The sequence below is a fragment of the Coffea arabica genome, chromosome 4e (assembly GCF_036785885.1).
Source record: "Coffea arabica cultivar ET-39 chromosome 4e, Coffea Arabica ET-39 HiFi, whole genome shotgun sequence".
Classification (NCBI taxonomy): domain Eukaryota; kingdom Viridiplantae; phylum Streptophyta; class Magnoliopsida; order Gentianales; family Rubiaceae; genus Coffea; species Coffea arabica.
The window spans coordinates 46,664,211-46,685,282 of NC_092317.1; the positions used below are offsets into that span (position 1 = coordinate 46,664,211).

Consider the following 21,072-nt stretch of genomic DNA (forward strand, 5'->3'; position numbering starts at 1 on the left):
TTTTGAATTATGTATGCTTTTAATTGTCAGGAAAATGGAGGTGCATTGTTTGACCAACACATTAATTCATGCAAAAATCGTGCATTCTTATTTATAATACGAACTCCACAAAAATCAACAGAATTAATTAAACCCCAAATACTGGCGTTCGTACTCGGAGTTGATTGGTGTGAAAAATGTTCACACCTTCGTAGAAGATTACCAAATCAAAGGCAAAATGTTTGTAAGTATTTCATTTACTTATCAAATTAAATATTCAATTATATTTAATTGGACCCTTATATCGCTCAATTTATGATATAGATTTCTTTTTTTTTTTTTTTCAGGATTCAACCTTCATCAAAGTGATAGTTTATAAATAATGGAGATGTTTTTATGATATATTGAACTATTGTTACAAGTTTCATTTTTTTAAATATACTTTCATGTGCCCGTGATGGTAATATTTGACTATTTTTAAATTTCTCCATAGATTATAATTTTTTTCAAAAATGTAATCTGCTGTGCGTAGCACGGGTATTTATACTAGTTATATCTAATTGCAGCAAAGTAAAACAATGATTTAGCATTTGATAAAACTAAAGCCTAAAACTTGAGATGTGAAGTTTAAAATTTGAAATTTGAAATTTGAATCAATCAAATTAGTGAACTGTTAAGTATTAAATTTAATATATTTGAGGATAAATCACATTAAGTGATAAATGAATAGTTTATTACTTATACTTATTTTTTTTGAGCAAAATTTGTTTAAAAAATTCAAGACCATTTAATTAATTTAGATGTTCTAATTTTGGTTTTCAAATACGTCAAATATGTTAACATTTGGACCCATTAAATTTAAGTGTTTAATTGGGTAATCAAATAGGGGATTGGCCTCTTTCTTTGGCAATTGACCCAAGAAATCTGTAAAAGGACAAACTCCACTTTGAGCCCCTAAACTTGTCTCACTTTTTGACTTTGCACCTTAAACTTAAATTTTGGACACTTTGTACCATAAACTCTCAAGTTTATTCTATCTGAATCTAATCAATGATAACTTTAGCAAAATTAATTGCATAGAGGGCTTATAAAATCAATAATAATGTACCAAAAGTAGGATAATGTGCTGATAGTAGTCAAAAGGTGCCAAAATATCATAACAAAATAAAATAATAAAATCATTAATTTGCACCATCTTTTATCTAGTTAATTTTGCTAACAATATTAGTAATTGGGACCTTATAAATCAATGGTAATGTAGTAAAAGTGGTCAAAAATTAAGGAATCATAGTTAGAACAAAACGATACATTGTCATTAATTTTCACCACTCTTTATCTCATTAATTTTGCAAACGTATTCATTGATTGGACTTAAATTAGATAAACTTGAGAGTTTAGGGTGCAAAGTATCCAAAATTAAGTGCTTAGTGTGTAAAGTGTCTAAAATTGAAGTTTAAGACACAAAGTGGGGAAACGATACAAGTTTGGAGGTGCAAAGTGGAATTTGTCCTTTGTAAAGTCAATTTTGCCTACAACTGCATCAAAAACTAAGCTTGTTTATTTTATAAAATTCTTGCTGCACTACACAAGTTGTAAATTTACATACACACAGAAATTCAAATAGTTAGTCCCCATCATGAGATTTTAGATAAACTATTGAGTATGAACCTGCTTAAGGATACCAGAGATTTTGCAGTTGTTTAGTCATACAAAATAATAATAATAGTAATCAATGATTGAAAAGGTGTCTAAGATCATAAGATTTAGAAGTTATATAACTTTTCTACTGGCCTTATTGATTATGATGCACTAAAATAGAAAGAATAACAGCAAAAAACCTAGCGGAGGCACCGCGACAATGGCTACAACAGAAAGCACAGCCATGACTGCCATAAAGAGCACAGTCATGACTGCCATAAAGAGCGCAGCCATGGTTACAACAGCAATCGCAACAGGCACAACAACATGACTGCAGATCAAGCTCAACAACTCCAAATCTAAAAAATGAGTTTGGGTTGAATTCGATTCTAAAATTTCAGCATAAATTCCCCTCATCTCGTCCTCCAACTCCTGAATTCGGCTCATATTGCCTTTGATTTGTTCAATTTCTTCTTCGAGTTTTCTGAATCTTTTATCCACCATATAGTTTTTATCGATACCAGGAGAAAATTAGAGGATTCTTCTTTTTTTTTCTGCTAGGTTTTAATACTGCTAAGCTTAAGGGAAGGGGTAGAAACTTGGGAAAAAATAGGCAAAGTCACTGTGTTTAATACCTTGATTTATAGCTTTTGCCGCAAGCAATCATCAATTTTGCCCTAGATGCCACATACAAGTTTTTTTATTTTTTTATTTTATAAATTTTATCCTTCAAATTTAGGAATTCAAAAAAAGAAAGTTTTCGCGAGTGAATAGGATTTGAACCTATACCAAAGGTTTAGAAGACCTTCATCCTATCCATTAGGGGTGAGCGCGGGTCGGGTACCAGCCTCTTCCACCATTTGGCAGATCCAACCCGCACATTGTGGGTTAGTTATTTTCTAACCCTTACTCGTCTCGCATATCAGTGGGTAATCGATTATAGGGTACCCGCGGAGATACGGTTGGGTCAACGGGTACTCGCTCCATCCCACTTATCATTCAATTTTTTTAAAAATAATAATTTATAATAATTTAATTTTATATTTTACACATTCATCTAATATTTAATAAAGATTTTTTTCTCAAAAAAAGTTTCCCAACAAGAAAGAAACATGCGAAGAGAATACAAGATAAAGGAAAAAAATTAAAAGAATTCAAAATCAATAAAAGTTTGAAATAAGTAGCACAATTTTTTAAATATATGTTCCACATTAATTAAACTCTTTTCCACAAAATATAAGATCATAACCTCTACAAATGAATATTGTAATTAAACTATAATATCTCATATTTGTAATGCAATTTATTCAATGAAATTACTTATTTATGTCTAAAATTATTATTTATAGTATGTGTATAAAAATAAAAAATATATATATATGCAGGGTGGGTCGGGTACCCGCGAGATTTTTAATTATGTGACCCTAACCCACCTTGCATCTTAGTGGGTACCGGACACTCTTTTGACCTGATCGAATAATACAAATTGGGTATCCTAATTTTCGGATCGGATATGGTGGATTTTCGGGTTAGCGGATAATTTTGCCCACCTCTACTATCCATTAGACAATGGACGCCTTTCATTCTAATTTTTTTCATATTTTGATTCTTGGTTAAAAAAACTAATTGGATTGGAGGTAAGTTTTTATTTTTTTAATTGGACTTACAATCCCATCCACCTTATTGTCTAACCCAACCCTTCCCTCATCAATATATTGATTTTGAAAAATGATATATAGATATAAAATAAGAGAGCCTAGATATTATTTCCTTAATAGTTCAAAAATATATTGAATTAGAAAATGACCAAATATGAGGGGAACAATGAATGAGACTGTGTTATCACAAGAAATTCAATTTACAAACAAGTTGAACATTCATATATATAGAAAACTTTAGAATAAATCAAATAAAATTAGTTAATTTAATCACTACACAGTATGATGCAGAGAGCGATGGATATCATTTAATCTTACCTTTTTCAAGCACCTTAATCATCCGTGACAAGTTAAGAAAGCACACAAGCCAATTTGTTCCAAGATGCCGAGTATAAAAGTTATCAATACATCACAATTTCAGTGTAGGAGTCATGGTCAAACTAAAATCTGAAACTAAAATTTAAGAGCTGAAATTTTAATTTGCTAAATCACAAAGCTGAATCTTTATGACTAATTTAAATACAAAATAGCATGTGTTTATTGGTGAAATTCTATGCGTCTTTGAGTGAAGAAAGATTTTGTGTACGTATTAGACAGGAAACATAGTATTTTTTTCCCCTTTTTTCTCTCAAAAGAGATGGTGTTTAGTTTGCCATTGCAATTCAATGTTCTATCGCACATATTTGCAATCATTTGCAATAATGAATGCTAATTAAACTTCTCCTCAAACTCAGGAAGCAATAAATTGAAACTTTGATCAATGCTTAACAATCTAAACCAAATGGCAAATGCTTAACAAACTTCTAAACTTTGTTTCTGTATTTATTGATGGAAGTGTCTATGCCTTTTTCAAGATTAATAAGACCATGATTTATGTTAACACAATCAAATCGGGAAGTACTAAAATGTAATCCAACGAATTGCATAAAGATATCCAACAAACAAGTTCGATGCTAACCGTTAAAATTAAATGAAATGTACTTCATTTGTTTTCCTGTTTTTGGACTTCTGTGGAGGGGCAAGAGGCTCCCTGACAACGTCAAGTCACCAGCATTTGCAGTACTATGTACTTATATATATTTTATAACTAACTGCAGCAAAATGAAGCTAAGATTTTACCTGGATCCAATAAATTTGTAAAATTAAATTTGCCTTTCTCTTGTAGCAACAATGAATCTTGTTTATTTGGCCTTATTACTAATGATGCACTAGAATAGAAAGAAATAACAACAGAACACCAAGAAGAGGCACCGCAGCGATGGCTACAACAGAAAGCACAACGATGATTATGACAGAGGCCATAGTATGGTTGCAACAGACACCGCAACAACGATGGCGACAAGAACCAAAACATGAATGATTAAATTTAAGAAATCCAAATCTAAAAACTGAGATGTATTTTGCCTCCTTTGCTGTTGGCGAATTTTGGATGAGTTTGATTTTGAAAATGCGGCATGAAATTCCCTCATCTCTTCCTCCAATTCTTGTATTCGACTCATATTGCATTTGGTTTGTTTAATTTCTTCTTCAAGCTTTCGGATTCGTCTTTCCTCCATAGTTTTCATTAATAACTGGGGAAAGTAAAAAAAATTCTGGTCGAAAAAATTACACCATGAACCATTAGGGTTGTGCATTCGGTGCAAATTTGGTAATTCGGTTATTTGAATTCGATTTTTCTGGTTATTTCACTTGTAAAACTCTAAACCGCTTTCAATTTCGAATTGGAAATAACCGAATTCATTCGGTTACCGAATTGAATTCAGAAACGGTTATGAAATCGGTTATAACCGAATTGAATAGTAATTTTCACATAATTAAATGGGACTCACTTGTGTAGTTGTATATACATTTAGTCACTTATAATTTACTAATGATGTATTGCATTACATTTACATTTATTTTTTTAATATAGTTTAAATGTTTAATTTGCAAATACCTTGATTGCTTTCAACGGTGAATGCTAATACACTAATATATTGATATACAATTCATATATATTCGCTTAAATTGTTTAATTATACTGTTTAGATGTTTTCGTTTAAACAATATTAGTGATTGAAGAATATAAATTCACATATTGTATATGTAATGTAAATTTAGAATATACTAATACTTGCAAGTTAAACATTACACATTCAAATATTTAATAATCTAAACACGAATGATGAACCAATGTGTAAATTCAAATTACTAATTATGTTTAATATTTAGTACTATACTTATACTTATTATCTAATTCTAGTTATGTATAAAGGGGTAAGTATTATAGTTATGTATTATTGTATATTTGTATTATTATAATCATATAACAAATACTAAAATAGTATATTTTACATCATTATATATTTTTATTATTATAGGAACATGATAATACTATATATTATCTATTATTAATAGCCTTACCTATATAATGTATGAATAGTATATAGCATTTATCTATATAATATATAAATTTATAAACTAATTTGGTATTCGAATACGGTAATACGGTACTCTATTTTGTTTTACCGAATTTGAATTCGAAATCGGTTATTACCAAATTGATAATCCCATTACCTATTTCATACCACATTAGAATTCGATGAATTTGGTAAATACCGCTTTTGTACCAAATTACCAAATACTCGATTTCAAATTACCAAATTGAATTTGAAATCGAATATGAATTTGATTTTTACCAAATTTGCTCACCCCTATTGAACCATCCTATATAGATACCATGATCTCTCTTTATTAGCTTTTCCAACAAGCAAGCAGTCATCCTGTCCAATATACCACGTATAACTTAGACCCAATATAACACGTATAACTTAGAAGTTTTTTTCCCCTTCTTAGTTTGGTAATCCAAGAGAAAATAATGAAAAAAAATGGTAAACTTACTATTGAAATATGCAAACATACAATACCAGAACAGCTGAAGAGGCCTTAGTCTAGTAATTAAAATAGAGATCCCAGAAAGTAGAGGTCTGGGTTTTGATCTCTCTCCTCCCTTTTTAAATTTCATCCCTCTTCTGGTAAAAAAAAGAATTAAAAGAAAAGCATATAGTACCACAAAAGAAAGGATGTGATGACCGCTCCTGAACTATTCACAGCCAGATTTTGGTCAAAAAAAATGTGCGGTCCAGATCACTAGTTGTACATCAATTTTCATAACGTATGTGGGGCCCGCAAAATTTTGTACTAAAGTTACGCGTTGTGCAAACAAAGTTACGCCGTGTGCAACCAAAGTTACGCGCGGTTAAAATTGACCAAAACTGCCCCAAAAGAAAAGTTACCCTCCTTAAAGTCATATCAAAGCCGACTTTACGTTCATAAACCCAATGAACCAATACCTAAGTTCCAATCCGTAGACTAACCTGTTAGATTCGAGCACATAAATCGAATAATGTACTTGCAGACAATAATAATAATATTTCTCTGAATTCGAAGACTTCATATCTAAAATGACTTGAAAATGAACAATTCGATTATCAACATCAAGAGGCCTATTGTGCTACTTGAGATGAGACGGCTAATCAAAGGCAACTCTTGGGGACAAAAACTAGATCATTTGAAATTATACCCCAAAAGAAAACCAAACTTTTTGCTCATGTCTTTGTTAGTGATCAAGGCCCAGTACAATACCATTGGTAAAAGTAACTTGATGAGCCTGTTGGAGAAGTTACAAGTCCCACTTTGCTAAATGAGAATAGAAGATGGATAGCAGAAAATTAGTCATCATCTTTTACATTTGAAGCCACTAGTACTAACTACATAATGTAGGAACTACCTCCTTTTTTTTTTTTGTCAAAATGTCACTAGCTTTAGTATTAATTAATTTTGTACCTATACAGCATTGTACAAAAGGGAGCAACTGCTCCATCAGGACTGTGATGCTCGTTTGAGCCACAGGGGGAAAGTTCTTTCCCACTTAACATCATATATCAGTTTGGTTGCAAATTTCGCAAGCTTAAAACTAACTCTATCTTCATGCTGACTAACTAAGGAGAATTTACACTTCCAAAAGGATGCTTTGAGTTGCTTTATATCTCTAATGATGACTGCTAGCTGGGATTCATCTTCAGCTTCTTCATTTAGTCTAACTATCAAGGCTTTACATTCAGATTGGATCTCTAAAGAAGCCCACTGTTGTTCCATTGCAAATAACAAACCTGTACGAATTGCTAGAGCTTCTGTTAAGATCCTATCTCCGCTGAAAGTTAATGGGATCGCCTTTGTTGCTGTTAGCTTCCTACTGTTATCTCTGACTACTATTCCTATTCCTACCTTTTTCCTTGTTCTATCTACACTTCTACAGCTCCACAGGTGGCCACACACATTGCTCCTGGGACTTCCACCGTGGGTAGCCTGGTCAAACTTGTGGGGCTTGAGTCCAAGATTTGACTCCTTCCTTCTTTCCCTATCTCTTCATATATGAGTGCAAGTACTTGAGCTCATTGACTTCTTTTCTTTCTTTTGGACTGCACAGTTCAATTATTATATGAAAAACTTTTACTGTAAATATTTTTTGGATTATTTTTAGAGGTATTTTTAAAACATATTTTTGGGTATTTTTATAATTTTATTTTTACATACATTTATGCATTTATAATACATTTATAAATAAATATATTTATATATTCGCTAAAAAATATATAAATGTATTATAAATGTATTATATTATATATAATACATAATATAAATATATTTATAAATGTATAAATTATAAATGAATATTATATAAATGTATAAATGTATAAATTATAATTTTTATATTTTTATATAAATATACATTTATGGATTTATAATACATTTATAAGTATTTATAAATAAATATATTTATATTAAAATATAAAAATTTATTATAAATTTATTATATTATATATAATACATAATATAAATATATTTATAAATGTATAAGTATATATTATTGTAAATTTATAAATTATAAATGAATATTACATAAATGTATAAATGTATAAATTATATATTTTTATATAAATATACATTTTTATATTTTTATATAAATATACATTTTTATATTTTTATATAAATATACATTTATAAATAAATATATTTATGTATTTATATAAAAATATATAAATGTATTATATTACATATAATACATATTATAAATATATTTATAAATGTAAAAGTGTATATTATTATAAATGTATAAATTACAAATGAATATTATATAAATGTATAAATTATAATTTTATTAATATATATTAATATTATGTATAAATGTATTAATATAATTAATATAAATGTATAAATGTATTAATATTATGTGTAAATGTAAAATTAATATTATGTATATTAATATAAATGTATTATATTATGTATAATACATAATATAAATGTATATTATAAATATACATTAATATATATTATGTATAAATGTACATTTATATAAATGTATAATATATATTATATTATATATAATTTATATAATATATAATATTCATATAAATATATTATAAATATGTAAAAATATTTTTTAAGTAAAATAAAATATTTATAATATGTAAAAATAAATATACAAATATTTAATATATATATATAATATACATTAATATTAATTATAAATATTATAATATTATAAATATGGTGTTTATATAATATTTCAATTTGTAATATTTATTGTATATTTCATTATATAAATATTCATATAATATATAATATATAAATATATAATATATAATTTTCAATTTGTATAATATACATAATATTGTATATATATAATATAATATACATAATATAATATATTATACATAATATACATTATTACATCATTACATATTATGTATAATATTAATGTATATAAATATTTATATAATATATAATATATAATATATATATAATATACATAATTGAAATATACATATGTAGTTGCTTTTGATATAATGTTTGGATGTTGTATTTTTGGAGTTGTTTTGAAAATACACATTTACTGTAGCATTTGGAATGTGAAAAATAATTTTTCAAAAACAGCCCCAAAAACAAGGGATCCAAACACACCCATAATCAAGAAGTATGCTATCAGAAATAGAATGCACTAAAGGTAGGTAATGCAGAACTTTAAGTCTTGTACTTCTTGTTTGATTTTGTTCTTAGCGTGTGAGTTTTTAAAATAATAGATAAAAGGTACTTCTCAAAACATTTGTCTAGGATCATCGTCAACTTGTTCTTTGCCTAGATACAGGCAAAACATTTGATAGTATATGGAACCTCTTTCTCTGGTTCTGGGTTTTGATCCCTAGTAGGATGACAGCTGAGAATGAATATTACAAATCCAGACAGTACTCCTTCAGATACACCAGATTCCTCAGACTAATGGGGAAAAGATGTCTGCTTTGCTTGCTTTATTTTCAATAATGGTCAGATAGGTGTGCTGATGGCCAGTTGTAAATCTGTAAGAGTCAAGTTACTATTAAAATAGTAATGGACAAGCTACTATTCAAATAGTAATGGACAAGCTACTATTCAAATAGTAAATGTCAAGTTACTATTGAAATAGTAAAGTCAAGTTACTATCGAAATGTATATTCAAAATAAATTAGACTATTTGTATGAGCTTTCTGTGGAACCAGAACAGGTGAATCCTACATCTCTACCTTTGTTGGATCCATGCTCTTCGTTTCCAAGATTAAATACTTCTCCTCTTGGTGCTATCAAATCTCTGATTAAACATCGTTCTAAATGAGTAAAAGAGTATGTTCAATCAAAACCAAATCCTAGCAACAGGTAAAGAACAGTTTATAACTTTGCATATTTCCATTGATTTGGAAAATCATGTGGAATATGCAAAGTTATGAACTATTCTTTACCTGTTGCTGGGATGTGGTATTGATCCAACTTGAAAGATTGAACATACTCTTTAACTCCTTTAGGACAATGTTTATCAGAGATTTGATAGCACCAAGAGGAGAAGTATTTATTCTTGAAAATTGTTATGATCCAAGCGCGGAACAAACACTATTGAGACATCAAGTGCACAACTATTTAATGAGGAACAAGCCACAAGCATGAAAGATAAACGACACACAATATTTAACGTGGTTCGGCTCCACCATTGAGCCTACGTCCACGAAGAGAAACCAGTTCTTTATTATGAGAGGAAAACCCTATACAAGAATACAACTTGAACCCAAGTCCAACCCTTGTATACCATCTTTCATCTCCCAAGAACCCTCTCTCACACCCCATGTATAAGGCTACATGATGCCCTCTTGTGTCTCCTTTTTTTTATGTGTACCCTATGTAGTATGCCAACCCACCTATTTATAGAGAACATTACTGCCAAAAAACCAAATAATAATTAAAAACCAATATTATTTTCTAAACTCATATAGAGTAGGAAATAGCATCTAATTCCTGCTAAATAGGGCTTTATTTGACTATTATTTCAAGTAACTAAATCCAATTAGGAAACTAGTTACTTCCACACAAAACAGGAATTCTACCTAAAAGAAATTAAGCCAATTTCTTAACAAATCTCCATCTTGGCGAAAATTTCTTTTAACAACCATTTGCCTTCAACTACAAAATAATATGGTACCAAACTACACACCCAAATCAATACAGTCCTGACACCAAATTGATTCAATCGGTAAATGAACATGTGTAGTTACCCTGAATCCAACCTCCAGTTGACTCGTGAGAAGGTGCCTCAATTCACCGTCTCCCTTTGCAGGATTTCTTCTCACCACCACTTGCAATCCGGGATCCCCTTCTATGAACTCTAATCCTAACCATTGAGGCAACCAAGTGGTAAAATCACCATACTTCTTCCCATCCTCAGGACTGTTTCGTCACGTGTGGTTTTCAAGACTTCACCGGGATGAAGTATCAACTGTTGGAGATGTGAGAAATTCTCCACCGATTCACGTCCAAAATCAGCATTGGACTCCACCTTTTCCTTGACCCTTGAATCACTTGCCTAAATTCACCATCAAGCATCTCCATACTTTTCAAATTTTCATCCTTCACCATCAATGCTTTTTGCCAAAAATCATTGAAACAAGGATACCACTCATTAAATTGTTCAATTAGTAACAGCTACCAGCCTACCAATCCACTTGATCTCAATAGTTAACTAGGATCCAACCACGAACTTTGCTCTATTGCCCAGTCTCGCAACTAGGCTCTGATACCACTTGTTAGGATCCAAGCGCGGAACAAACACTATTAAGACATCAAGTGCACAACTATTTAATGAGGAACAAGCCACAAGCATGAAAGATAAACGACACACAATATTTAACGTGGTTCGACTCCACCATTGAGCCTACGTCCATGGAGAGAAACCTGTTCTTTATTATAAGAGGAAAACCCTATACAAGAATATAACTTGAACCTAAGACCAACCCTTGTATACCATCTTTCATCTCCCAAGAACCCTCTCTCACACCCCATGTAAAAGGCTACATGATGCCCTCTTGTGTCTCCTTTTTTTTGTGTACCCTATATAGTATGCTAACCCACCTATTTATAGAGAACATTACTGCAAAAAAATCAAATAACAATTGGAAACTAATATTATTTCCTAAACTCATATAGAGTAGGAAATAGCATCTAATTCCTGCTAAATAGGGCTTTACTTGACTACTACTTCAAGTAACTAAATCCAATTAGAAAACGAGTTGCTTCCACACAAAACAGGAATTCTACCTAAAAGAAATTAAGCCAATTTCTTAACAAAAATGAAGAGTATGGATCCAACAAAGGTAGAGATATAGGATTCACCTGTTCTGATTCCACAGAAACCTCATACAAATAGTCTAATTTATTTTGAATATACATTTCGGCTCCATTCGAAAGAACTTTAGGTAAGGAGGTTAAGAAAACTTGTTTTAGATTAATATTTGCTCCAAGAACATAGAACAATTATGCATTCTTTTAAAATGTTTGTTCAAATCTTTTCAGTCATAAGAACGACACTTCATTTGGAAAAACTCTTTTCTTTTCAACTTTTTGTTTTCTTTGGAATCACCTAAGAAAACTAAATGAAGAGTTTCAATTGTTTCAAAAAAATCTTGTCTTGTTAAAAAGATTGTTTTATCCTGTTCTCCAATTGATATCCACCAATCATTTAACGTTCCTATAAGATGAGCAGTGAATTCAGTAAGAATTTCAAAACAAGTGTCAACTGTTAAATGTCTAATAGTTATCCATGCATGAACTTCATGGAATTTTTTTTCCCATTGGGATGCAGGTATACCATCAATTGTGAAGATTTGAGTACTTTCCTTAAAATTTGAAGACTTTTGTTTCGATGAGAAGTTTTTGCCTCTTCTTCTTTATCTTTAGGAAATACAACTTCACCTTCGTTATTTCTTGCCATATGAATTTCAGGAATTTCGTCGCTTGATTCTTCTGAACTAGAAAATAATGATTCTGAATTAGACTCGTTATTACTATTATTTGGATCACATGAAACTTTTGAATTGCTTGAAATTTCTGATTTTTGATTCAAATTTTCCATTGTAGAGATCTGTGGGATTTTCTCCTGAATTGTATCCTGCAAAAATGAAAAAATGGAGTCAGTTTTATGAGAAAACATTAAAACTTCATTTTTCTTTTCTTCCCAAACATTTCATTCTTGAACACTCTATTCTTCAACTTTTTGGAGTCAGTTTTATGAGAAAACATTAAAACTTCATTTTTCTTTTCTTCCCAAACATTTCATTCTTGAACACTCTATTCTTCAACTTTTTTCTGAAAATCTTGGACCTTTTAAACTTTTTCTTTTTCTTCCTCTTCTTGCAACCTATACATGAACCTTTTATCTCCTATTCAGGTTTCTTACATGCTTGATCAATGGAAACATTTTCCTTGAGATAGTCATGAATAACATCTCTTTTGTTGCATATATTTTCAAAGGTTAGGAATACAGCCTACATGATCTGTTTTGGAGTAAGATTCAAAATAGATCCAAATTTATTTTGAATATACATTTCTTTCCTTTCTTCTTTTCAATGTTTGTTCTCTTCCCCACTTTCAATATTTTCCTAGCCTTTGAAGCTATATGCAAAAAAAGAGGTGTTATTTGTGACTATTTCAAGGAAAATGTTTGCATTGATCAAGCATGTAAGAAACCTGAATTGGAGATAAAAGGTTCATGTAGAATCTTGTTATACACTTCTTCTAATCTTTTTTCCAACACTTGAATTATTTTCAAAATTTTTGAGCTTTGAGTCCTATTCTTTACCAGTTGTTGGGATGTGGTATTGATTCAACTTGGAAGATTGAACATACTCTTTTACTCCTTTAGGATGATGTTTAATCAGAGATTTGATAGCACCAAGAGGAGAAGTATTTAATCTTGAAAACGAAGAGTATGGATCCAACAAAGGTAGAGATGTAGGATTCACCTGTTCTGGTTCCACAGAAACCTCATACAAATGATCTAATTTATTTGAACTAGATCTGGATAAATTTAAACTACTTGAATTCATGATTTAAATTCTAGTACTGGAGCAGTGAATCTAGATGTGCTATGGATTACTTAATTCACCCTGTCTCCAAAGAGTATGTTTAATCTGATATACCAGAATTTATCTCAAAAATTCTTTGCCACAACAAATCTAATAAAAAAACGCTTACAAGTTATAATTATTGATGCTTCCAAATAGCCTTTTTCTAATAGCTCAAAAATTCCACTTTCAACTAAAGAAATATATGCATAAGTATCTTCTCGAGTTAAATGTTCAAACCGGAAACATTTTTGACCTCGACATATAGTATCTAGACTATCAGAATAGTGAACAGCAGGAATATTTATACTAAAATTCATATAACTCTTAGAAAAAATTTGTACTGGAAAAACTATCAAATTTCTTACCAACCTCAAGTGTTTAAGATGGCTCTGATACCATCTTTGCAGTTTTTCTTTTTGCGCATAGCTATCTTCAAAATTTTTTCAGAGTTTTGCTCAGCCTTTCTTTTTGCCATTCTCCTCTCCACTACTTTTTTCGACTTTACTCTACTCGTGGAAGAACTTTGCAAATTTAGTTTAAAAAGAGGATCCTAAAGAATCATTCAGAGTACTTTGAATTCATCTTGAGGATTGGGTAGAAATTTGATAAGGGAATTATTTAGAATATTATAGAAACACACGAAAAGGATTTTTTATTTCAAGCTTTTCTTACAGACACCTTCTCTAATTTTCGGATGCTCCAACTGTCTGGAGAAACTCCTACTTATAGAGAGACAAAACAACTCTTCAGAAAAGTAAGGGGTACATAGTAACCTGACCCTTACTATTTGCACAGTAGCCTGGCCTTTACTATTTACACAGTAACTTGACCTTTACTATGTAAATAGTAACTTGACCTTTACGATGTGCAATGGGTTATTTAATTCACCATATCTCTAAAGAGTATGTTTAATCCGATATATCAGAATTTATCTCATAAATGAAGTCTCAAACATAGTTCACAATTTCTAAGAACTGTTGAACTTGTTTTCGTGAAAGATTTCTTCAGGAAAATGTTGAATCGAATCACATCAAAGGTGTGCCAACAAAAGAAGAAACAAAAGAGCCCATAAAAACTGGATAGAAAGAATGAATATTACAGATCCAGACAGTACTCCTTTAGATACACCAGATTCCTCAGACTAATGGGCAAAAGAAGTATGCTTTGCTTGCTTTATTTTCAATAATGATCAGATAGGTGTGCCAATGGCCAGTTGTAAATCTGTAGGAGTCAAGTTGCTATTAAAATAGTAAAGGACGAGTTACTATTGAAATAATAAAGGTCAAGTCACTGTGCAAATAGTCAAAGTCAGGCTACTATGCAAATAGTAAGGGTTAGGTTACTATGTACCCCTTACTTTTTTGAAGAGTCGTTTTGTTTCTCTATAAGTAGGAGTTTCCCTAGACAGCTGGGGCATCTGAAAATTAGAGAAGGTGTCTATAAGAAAAGTTTGAAATAAAAAACCCTTTTCGTGTGTTTCTATAATGTTCTAAATAATTCCCTTATCAAATTTCTATCCAATCCTCACGACGAATTCAAAGTACTCTGAATGATTCTTTAGGATCCTCTTTTTAAACTAAACTTCTGCAAAATTCTTCCACGAGTAGAGTAAAGTCGAAGAAAGTAGCCGAGAGAAGAAGGGTGAAATGAAAGGCTAAGCAAAACTCTGAAAAAATTTTGAAGATAGCTGTGCACAAAAAGAAGAACCATAAAGATGGTATCAGAGCCAGGTTTCGATCCTGGGACCTATGGGTTCTGATACCATCTTTGTGGTTCTTCTTTTTGCATATAGCTATCTTCAAAATTTTTTCAGAGTTTTGCTTAGCCTTTCTTTTCGCCATTCTCCTCTCGACTACTTTTGTTGGCTTTACTCTACTCATGGAGGAACTTTGCAGAAGTTTAGTTTAAAAAGATGATCCTAAAGAATCATTCAGAGTACTTTGAATTCGTCTTGTGAATTGAATAGAAATTTGATAAGAAAATTATTTAGAACATTATAGAAACACACGAAAAAGATTTTTAATTTCAAATTTTTCTTATAGATACCTTCTCTAATTTTTAGATGCCCCGGCTGTCTAGGAAACTCCTACTTACAGAGAAACAAAACGACTGTTCAAAAAAGTAAGGGGTACATAGTAACCTAACCCTTACTATTTGCACAGTAGCCTGACTTTGACTATTTGTACAGTAATTTGACCTTTATTATTTCAATAGTGACACATGCAATATGCTCATGCTTGGATACTTTGCCGGATTTCCCTAGGACACAAATTGGTTTTATGACCTTTAACAGCAGAATACACTTTTACAATATGAAGGTAAGACTTTTTTTTTTCTCTCTCTTCTATTGCTGAAAATAAAACAGAATTTCTCCTTTGACAGTTCAATATCCATACTTCTCAATGACCTCTGTGATTTTCTGCTTTAGTCATCCTTGATGTAACGTCAAATGTTGGTGGTCTTAGACTTAGATGACACGTTTGTTCTATTACCGTATGATCTCCTTGCCAACTTGTTTGAATCTAGAACTATGGTGGATGCTTTCTTAGATGGCTTGCCGTCAATGTTTGAGAATACTTCACACGCGGAATCTGCTTTTTGTCCAGCAGTCAAGGTAGCCACTATGGTCATGGTATATCAGTAGACAAGAATGCTCTTTGTACTCTTACTTTTGTCATCCTTGAATAATAATCTAGTATCTATCACTTTTCAATTATTTATTTTCTTATCTCTCGCTAAATTATTTCTATGCAGATGAGTTGTAAGATGCCTTGTTTGTTGTTTTGTAGAGTCAAATAAATGAAAACTTGATGATTTTCTATAATACATTGCCATCACTGGGCGTTTGGTAGGATGAAGTTGCGGCATGATGATCATCATGTGTATGGAACAGATAAATAGCATGTATTAAGACTACCAGAAGATCCATTCTATGGAAAGATGGTTGCTGAACTGACAGAAAACTAGATAGCTGTTGATGTTTATGTTTTCAATGGCAAATATGCTAACATAGCTTCTCTAGGTTTGCGCTAATGATATTAACCATTGGCTCTCGGTGAAAAATTCGTTTCTTTATTATATACAATGGGTTTTTTTCTTTTTTCCCTTGTCATGTTTTGGATTGTGATCATTATAGTTTCAAACCCCAAGCATATTTACAGGAACTCATTCAGAATATGAACTACGCATGGACTGTCTCAGCAGTCCATTTATTTTTTTGAAAAAATGAAATATTGTGACTTTTAATAAATTAATCATGGGTTAAAAGTAGTCCTTCAACTAATGAGGAGGTCACATAAATTTTTGTATTGCATAATAGCTGTCTTTCTGGTTGACGTCTAAGAGCCATGTAATAGTTATTCTGACATCCCCCTTACAGTGTTTGTCGACTTCTATGCTGGAATTTACCAAATACATATAGCCTAAAATTTTCTGCGCAATGCTTGGTATCAAGCTTAAATAAATGGCGTTTTTCCTATTAAACTTTTATTAGAAGGGTGCGTCTATCTACCATTATGTTGAATGTATAGGATACTTGGAGTCACAATAATATTGAGCTTTTACAATAAATGTAGGTACTCTATCAAAATATACTGGTGGACAGGTATATAATTATCGAAATTTCCAGTCTGCTTGTCAGGGAGAGAAATTGAGGCATTAACTAAGAATAGATCTTTCAAGAGAAACTACCTGGGAAGGGCTGATGCGTCTTAGATGCAGAAGAGGCAAGTAATTGTGGATCTATGTTATATCCCCATAATCTGTGAAATTTTCCCTAGATTATCCAAATGGAGACTTCTTGTTTCCAAGCTGTTTTCTAGGCTTGGAGTCATTAGAGGAAGTGACAGTTTCAATTCCTTGGACGATTGAAGTTTATCTAGTTACTTCATTCAGAAACCTGTTCTTCAGCTTCCCAGCCTTGCATACATTTTGCATCCGCTGTTGCACCTGGATAGGTATAAATGTCATTAAGATGAAACTCCTTATCTTTCAATCTTTGAGGTATCCCTGTCCATCCTCAACCCTCTTGTGATCATTAACCCCAAACTATTTCGCGTCAAAACACCATCAAAGCGGTGTTTGATCTTCAAAAACGGAATTCGGGCCACACTGAAAATTTTCATATTTGAGGGTGAATTTGAGTTGTTTTTCTTCCACTTTTGCATCATTATCATCCGCCACCATCACTCTACATATTTGAGGTAACAATTTGCAATTTTCTATGAGATTTTATAATTCCCAATTTTACATTTTTCTAGTTTTTGGGCATATTTTGGTAATTGCTTATATGTTGAAATTTCTTGATACAATTGTCATACATTGTGCTAAAATAGATTGTTACAACTATTTCCATGCTTAGTTTTGAGAAAATTGTGGATTTGGTATTATTTTTGTAGATTTTTCTTCTCAAATCTACTTGCATGCTTTAAATTGAGAAAATGGTTATTATAGTGATATTTTTGTATATTTTTCTCAATTTTGAGCATGTTAAATCTTTTGCTTGAACATTCCTTGTTCTTAGAGATAATTGGCACCCATTAAGAAGAATTGGAGCTCATTAGTTTATACTTTGGTTGTAATGTGTATAGCCATTTGGTGTGTAATGCTTGGATAAAATCATGAGATAATTGGCACGTAAATCCGTGAAGCAATGAAATTGATCTTTTAAGAGTCCCTTTTACTTTGAAATTATATTCTATTGTTGAAATATGCATCAATTCTCAAAGAGATTGGACTTTTTAATGAGATTCTAATTAAAATATGCTGTTCAATTGTTAAAAGTGGAATATTCGAGCCATGTGATACGATTTTGGATTGAAATTCATATCATACACGTGCATTTGTGTTAGAAATGATTTAAGTAGGACCCTTAATTGTATTTAGGTATATATTGGCAGGGAGTTTAGCCCTTGTTCAAGGGGAAACTTTGCCGAAATTTTTCCAAATCACTTTTTAACATTGTTGGTTATGTATTTTCAAGGGATTTAGAATTCTTCTAATGTGCGTTTGATCTGGTTTTTGATATAGGTACCATGGCTTGCACAAGACGATCTCGTATTTGCTCTCATTCGTCGTCTTCGAGCGAGGAATGCACTCCATCACCTGAGGAGTCACCAATTGAGAAATCTTCCTCACCTGAGTTGCCGCCTCGCTCCAGGCGTAAGACAGCGTCCACTAGCCATAACGAGCCACCTCCGGATTATAATACCACACGATTCACTTCGCTTGAAAACCAACAGTGGTATGAAACCGGATTGGACAAGGAGGTCATAATTGAGAAGCATCTGGCACCCGAGGTAGACGATCATTACAAGGTGTCCACGACATTCAAGCGACTTGGATGGGAGAATATACTGAACTTGCCACGACATTACTACTCAGACTTGGTGTGGGAGTTTTACGCCAATGTGGAAAATAAGCAGAGCCACAGCGCCAATTTGATTGTCTCTTGGGTCCGAGGCCAGAGGGTATCCATCCATAGGGAGACCATTGCACGGCATATCAAGCTCAAAGATGAGGGAGTGGACGTGAAGCTGACCAAGGAATTCAAAGCATGTGATCTATGGCAAGTGGGAGAAGCTGTGGCACGTCTTAAGGGTCAGTACCGTGAGCGAGGAAGTTCGAAAAAGCTCATCGTATATGCCGACTCCTTCGATCCTAGGTACCATTTGATATTCTATCTTTTTGCCTTTAATGTGGTGCCAAAGAGGAGTGGAAAAAGGGAGCTCCGAAATAGCGATCTTTATTTCTTGGACAAGATGATGCATGGTGTGGGTCAGCAGCTCACTGGTATCCCTCTTGCCAGTATTATTATCATCTACATGCGGACCACAGCCTGCATGAGAGCCGGCGAAACCTATTTTGGGTTCCCTCGCCTTCTTTCCATCCTATTTGAGAAGCTCAAGGTGCCTCTTGTGTTACTCAAGTCCTTGGGTATCCCTACAGACTTTGGAGCCTCCTTAGTTCGAGATGTTGGAGAAGCGTTGACCTCAGTTCAGCCCCCACCTCACACTCAGCAGGAGCCGATTGTTCAAGAAACGGAGGCACAACAGGATCTACCTCCTCCTATTCCATGACCACCCCCTCCTCCGAGATCAAAATGGCAAGTAATCCTCAATGCCATCTGTTGTATGGAGACGAGGGTCATGGAGCGCATCGATCAGCAGGAGAGACTGATGACGGAGCGACTAGACAGGCATGATCGTCGTCTTCGGGCGATGAATTCGGGCGATGAAAGATCATTTCAACATCCGCCGGTCACCTACTCCGACTCCTAACCCTGACGAGGGACATAATGGCACATCTCATGATCCTCAAGGAGCTGAGAAGACTGTGGATCCTACTTCTGAGTAGCCATAAAGATTTATTGCTAATTGGACTTTTGCAATCTTCTGTTTTGTCATTTTTCTTTTATTATGTTGAGTTTAAACTTTGATGTTCTCTTTTTATTTGACTCATCTTGTGTTACTTATGTTTCCTCGTACCCTTTGTTTCATTTTGAACAGAATTTGGATGTTCGTGAGGATTAGAGGATTCAAATTGTATCACCACTTCTTTTGAGGGGAGTACTAGTTTCTTTTACCTTCCTCTTTAATGAAGACATTGTGCAATTTAAGTGTGGGGGAGGGATTACTTTATCTTATAGGGTGATTGTGTCTTGAAGGGCATGATTTTAGTTGTTTATGGTTTAGAAATGTTGGAATCATATTTGGAAATACTGTCATGAGGTTAATTTTCTTGAAATTGAGGTTGTTAGCAGGGAGTTTTGTCCATTTATATGGGAAAACTCTGTCAAAATTTTTCCAAAATATTTTTCAATATTTCATTGCAATTTTTTTTCAAAATAATGGCCAAAATGTTCAATAGTAAGTGCCTAATTCTTCCATTGAATAAAATGTTATATGATTCTGGGAAGGTTTAGTCCTCATTTGGTTTGGAATTAGTTATTATGCAATTAGGATTTTTACATTTTAGAAAGTATATTAAGTTAAATCAGGAAAATTATGCTTAGAATTTTGCATGTTTAATGATATTTTTCATTTTTACTTAATTTTATAAGTAGGTGATTGATATAGTCAAAACAATGCCAGATTCATCTTGTAATTATGCTTAGAGGGAAGTTTGAAGATTATCTGTTAAAAAAAATATGTATATATATACAAATTATTATTCTACTCCAATGATTCATATACTGAGTAACTGGGGGTTGGCATTTACAAATGTCGACATTCGCGTAAAAAGGTATTGGAATTAAGAGTATGCTTAGCAATTTGAATAAGTGAAATGTTGAGTAACCGGAAATCTTCACCTAATAAAAGTGTCGATTTTCGCGG

The 21,072-nt window shown here is 32.2% G+C and overlaps 1 protein-coding gene across 1 annotated transcript; it reads left to right on the forward strand.

Moving 5' to 3' along the window:
• The first annotated feature begins 16,053 nt into the window (after window positions 1-16,053).
• On the forward strand, window positions 16,054-20,349 carry LOC140006138 (uncharacterized). The gene is made up of 2 exons (XM_072047981.1): window positions 16,054-16,352; window positions 18,767-20,349. The coding sequence occupies exon 2, from the start codon at window positions 18,772-18,774 to the stop codon at window positions 19,813-19,815; it is 1,044 nt and encodes a 347-aa protein (XP_071904082.1). The 5' UTR covers window positions 16,054-16,352; window positions 18,767-18,771; the 3' UTR covers window positions 19,816-20,349.
• The last annotated feature ends 723 nt before the right edge of the window (window positions 20,350-21,072 follow it).

Coding starts and splice junctions, on each gene's coding strand:
- LOC140006138 (XM_072047981.1), top strand. CDS start 18,772: ATGGCTTGCACAAGACGATCTCGTATTTGCTCTCATTCGTCGTCTTCG.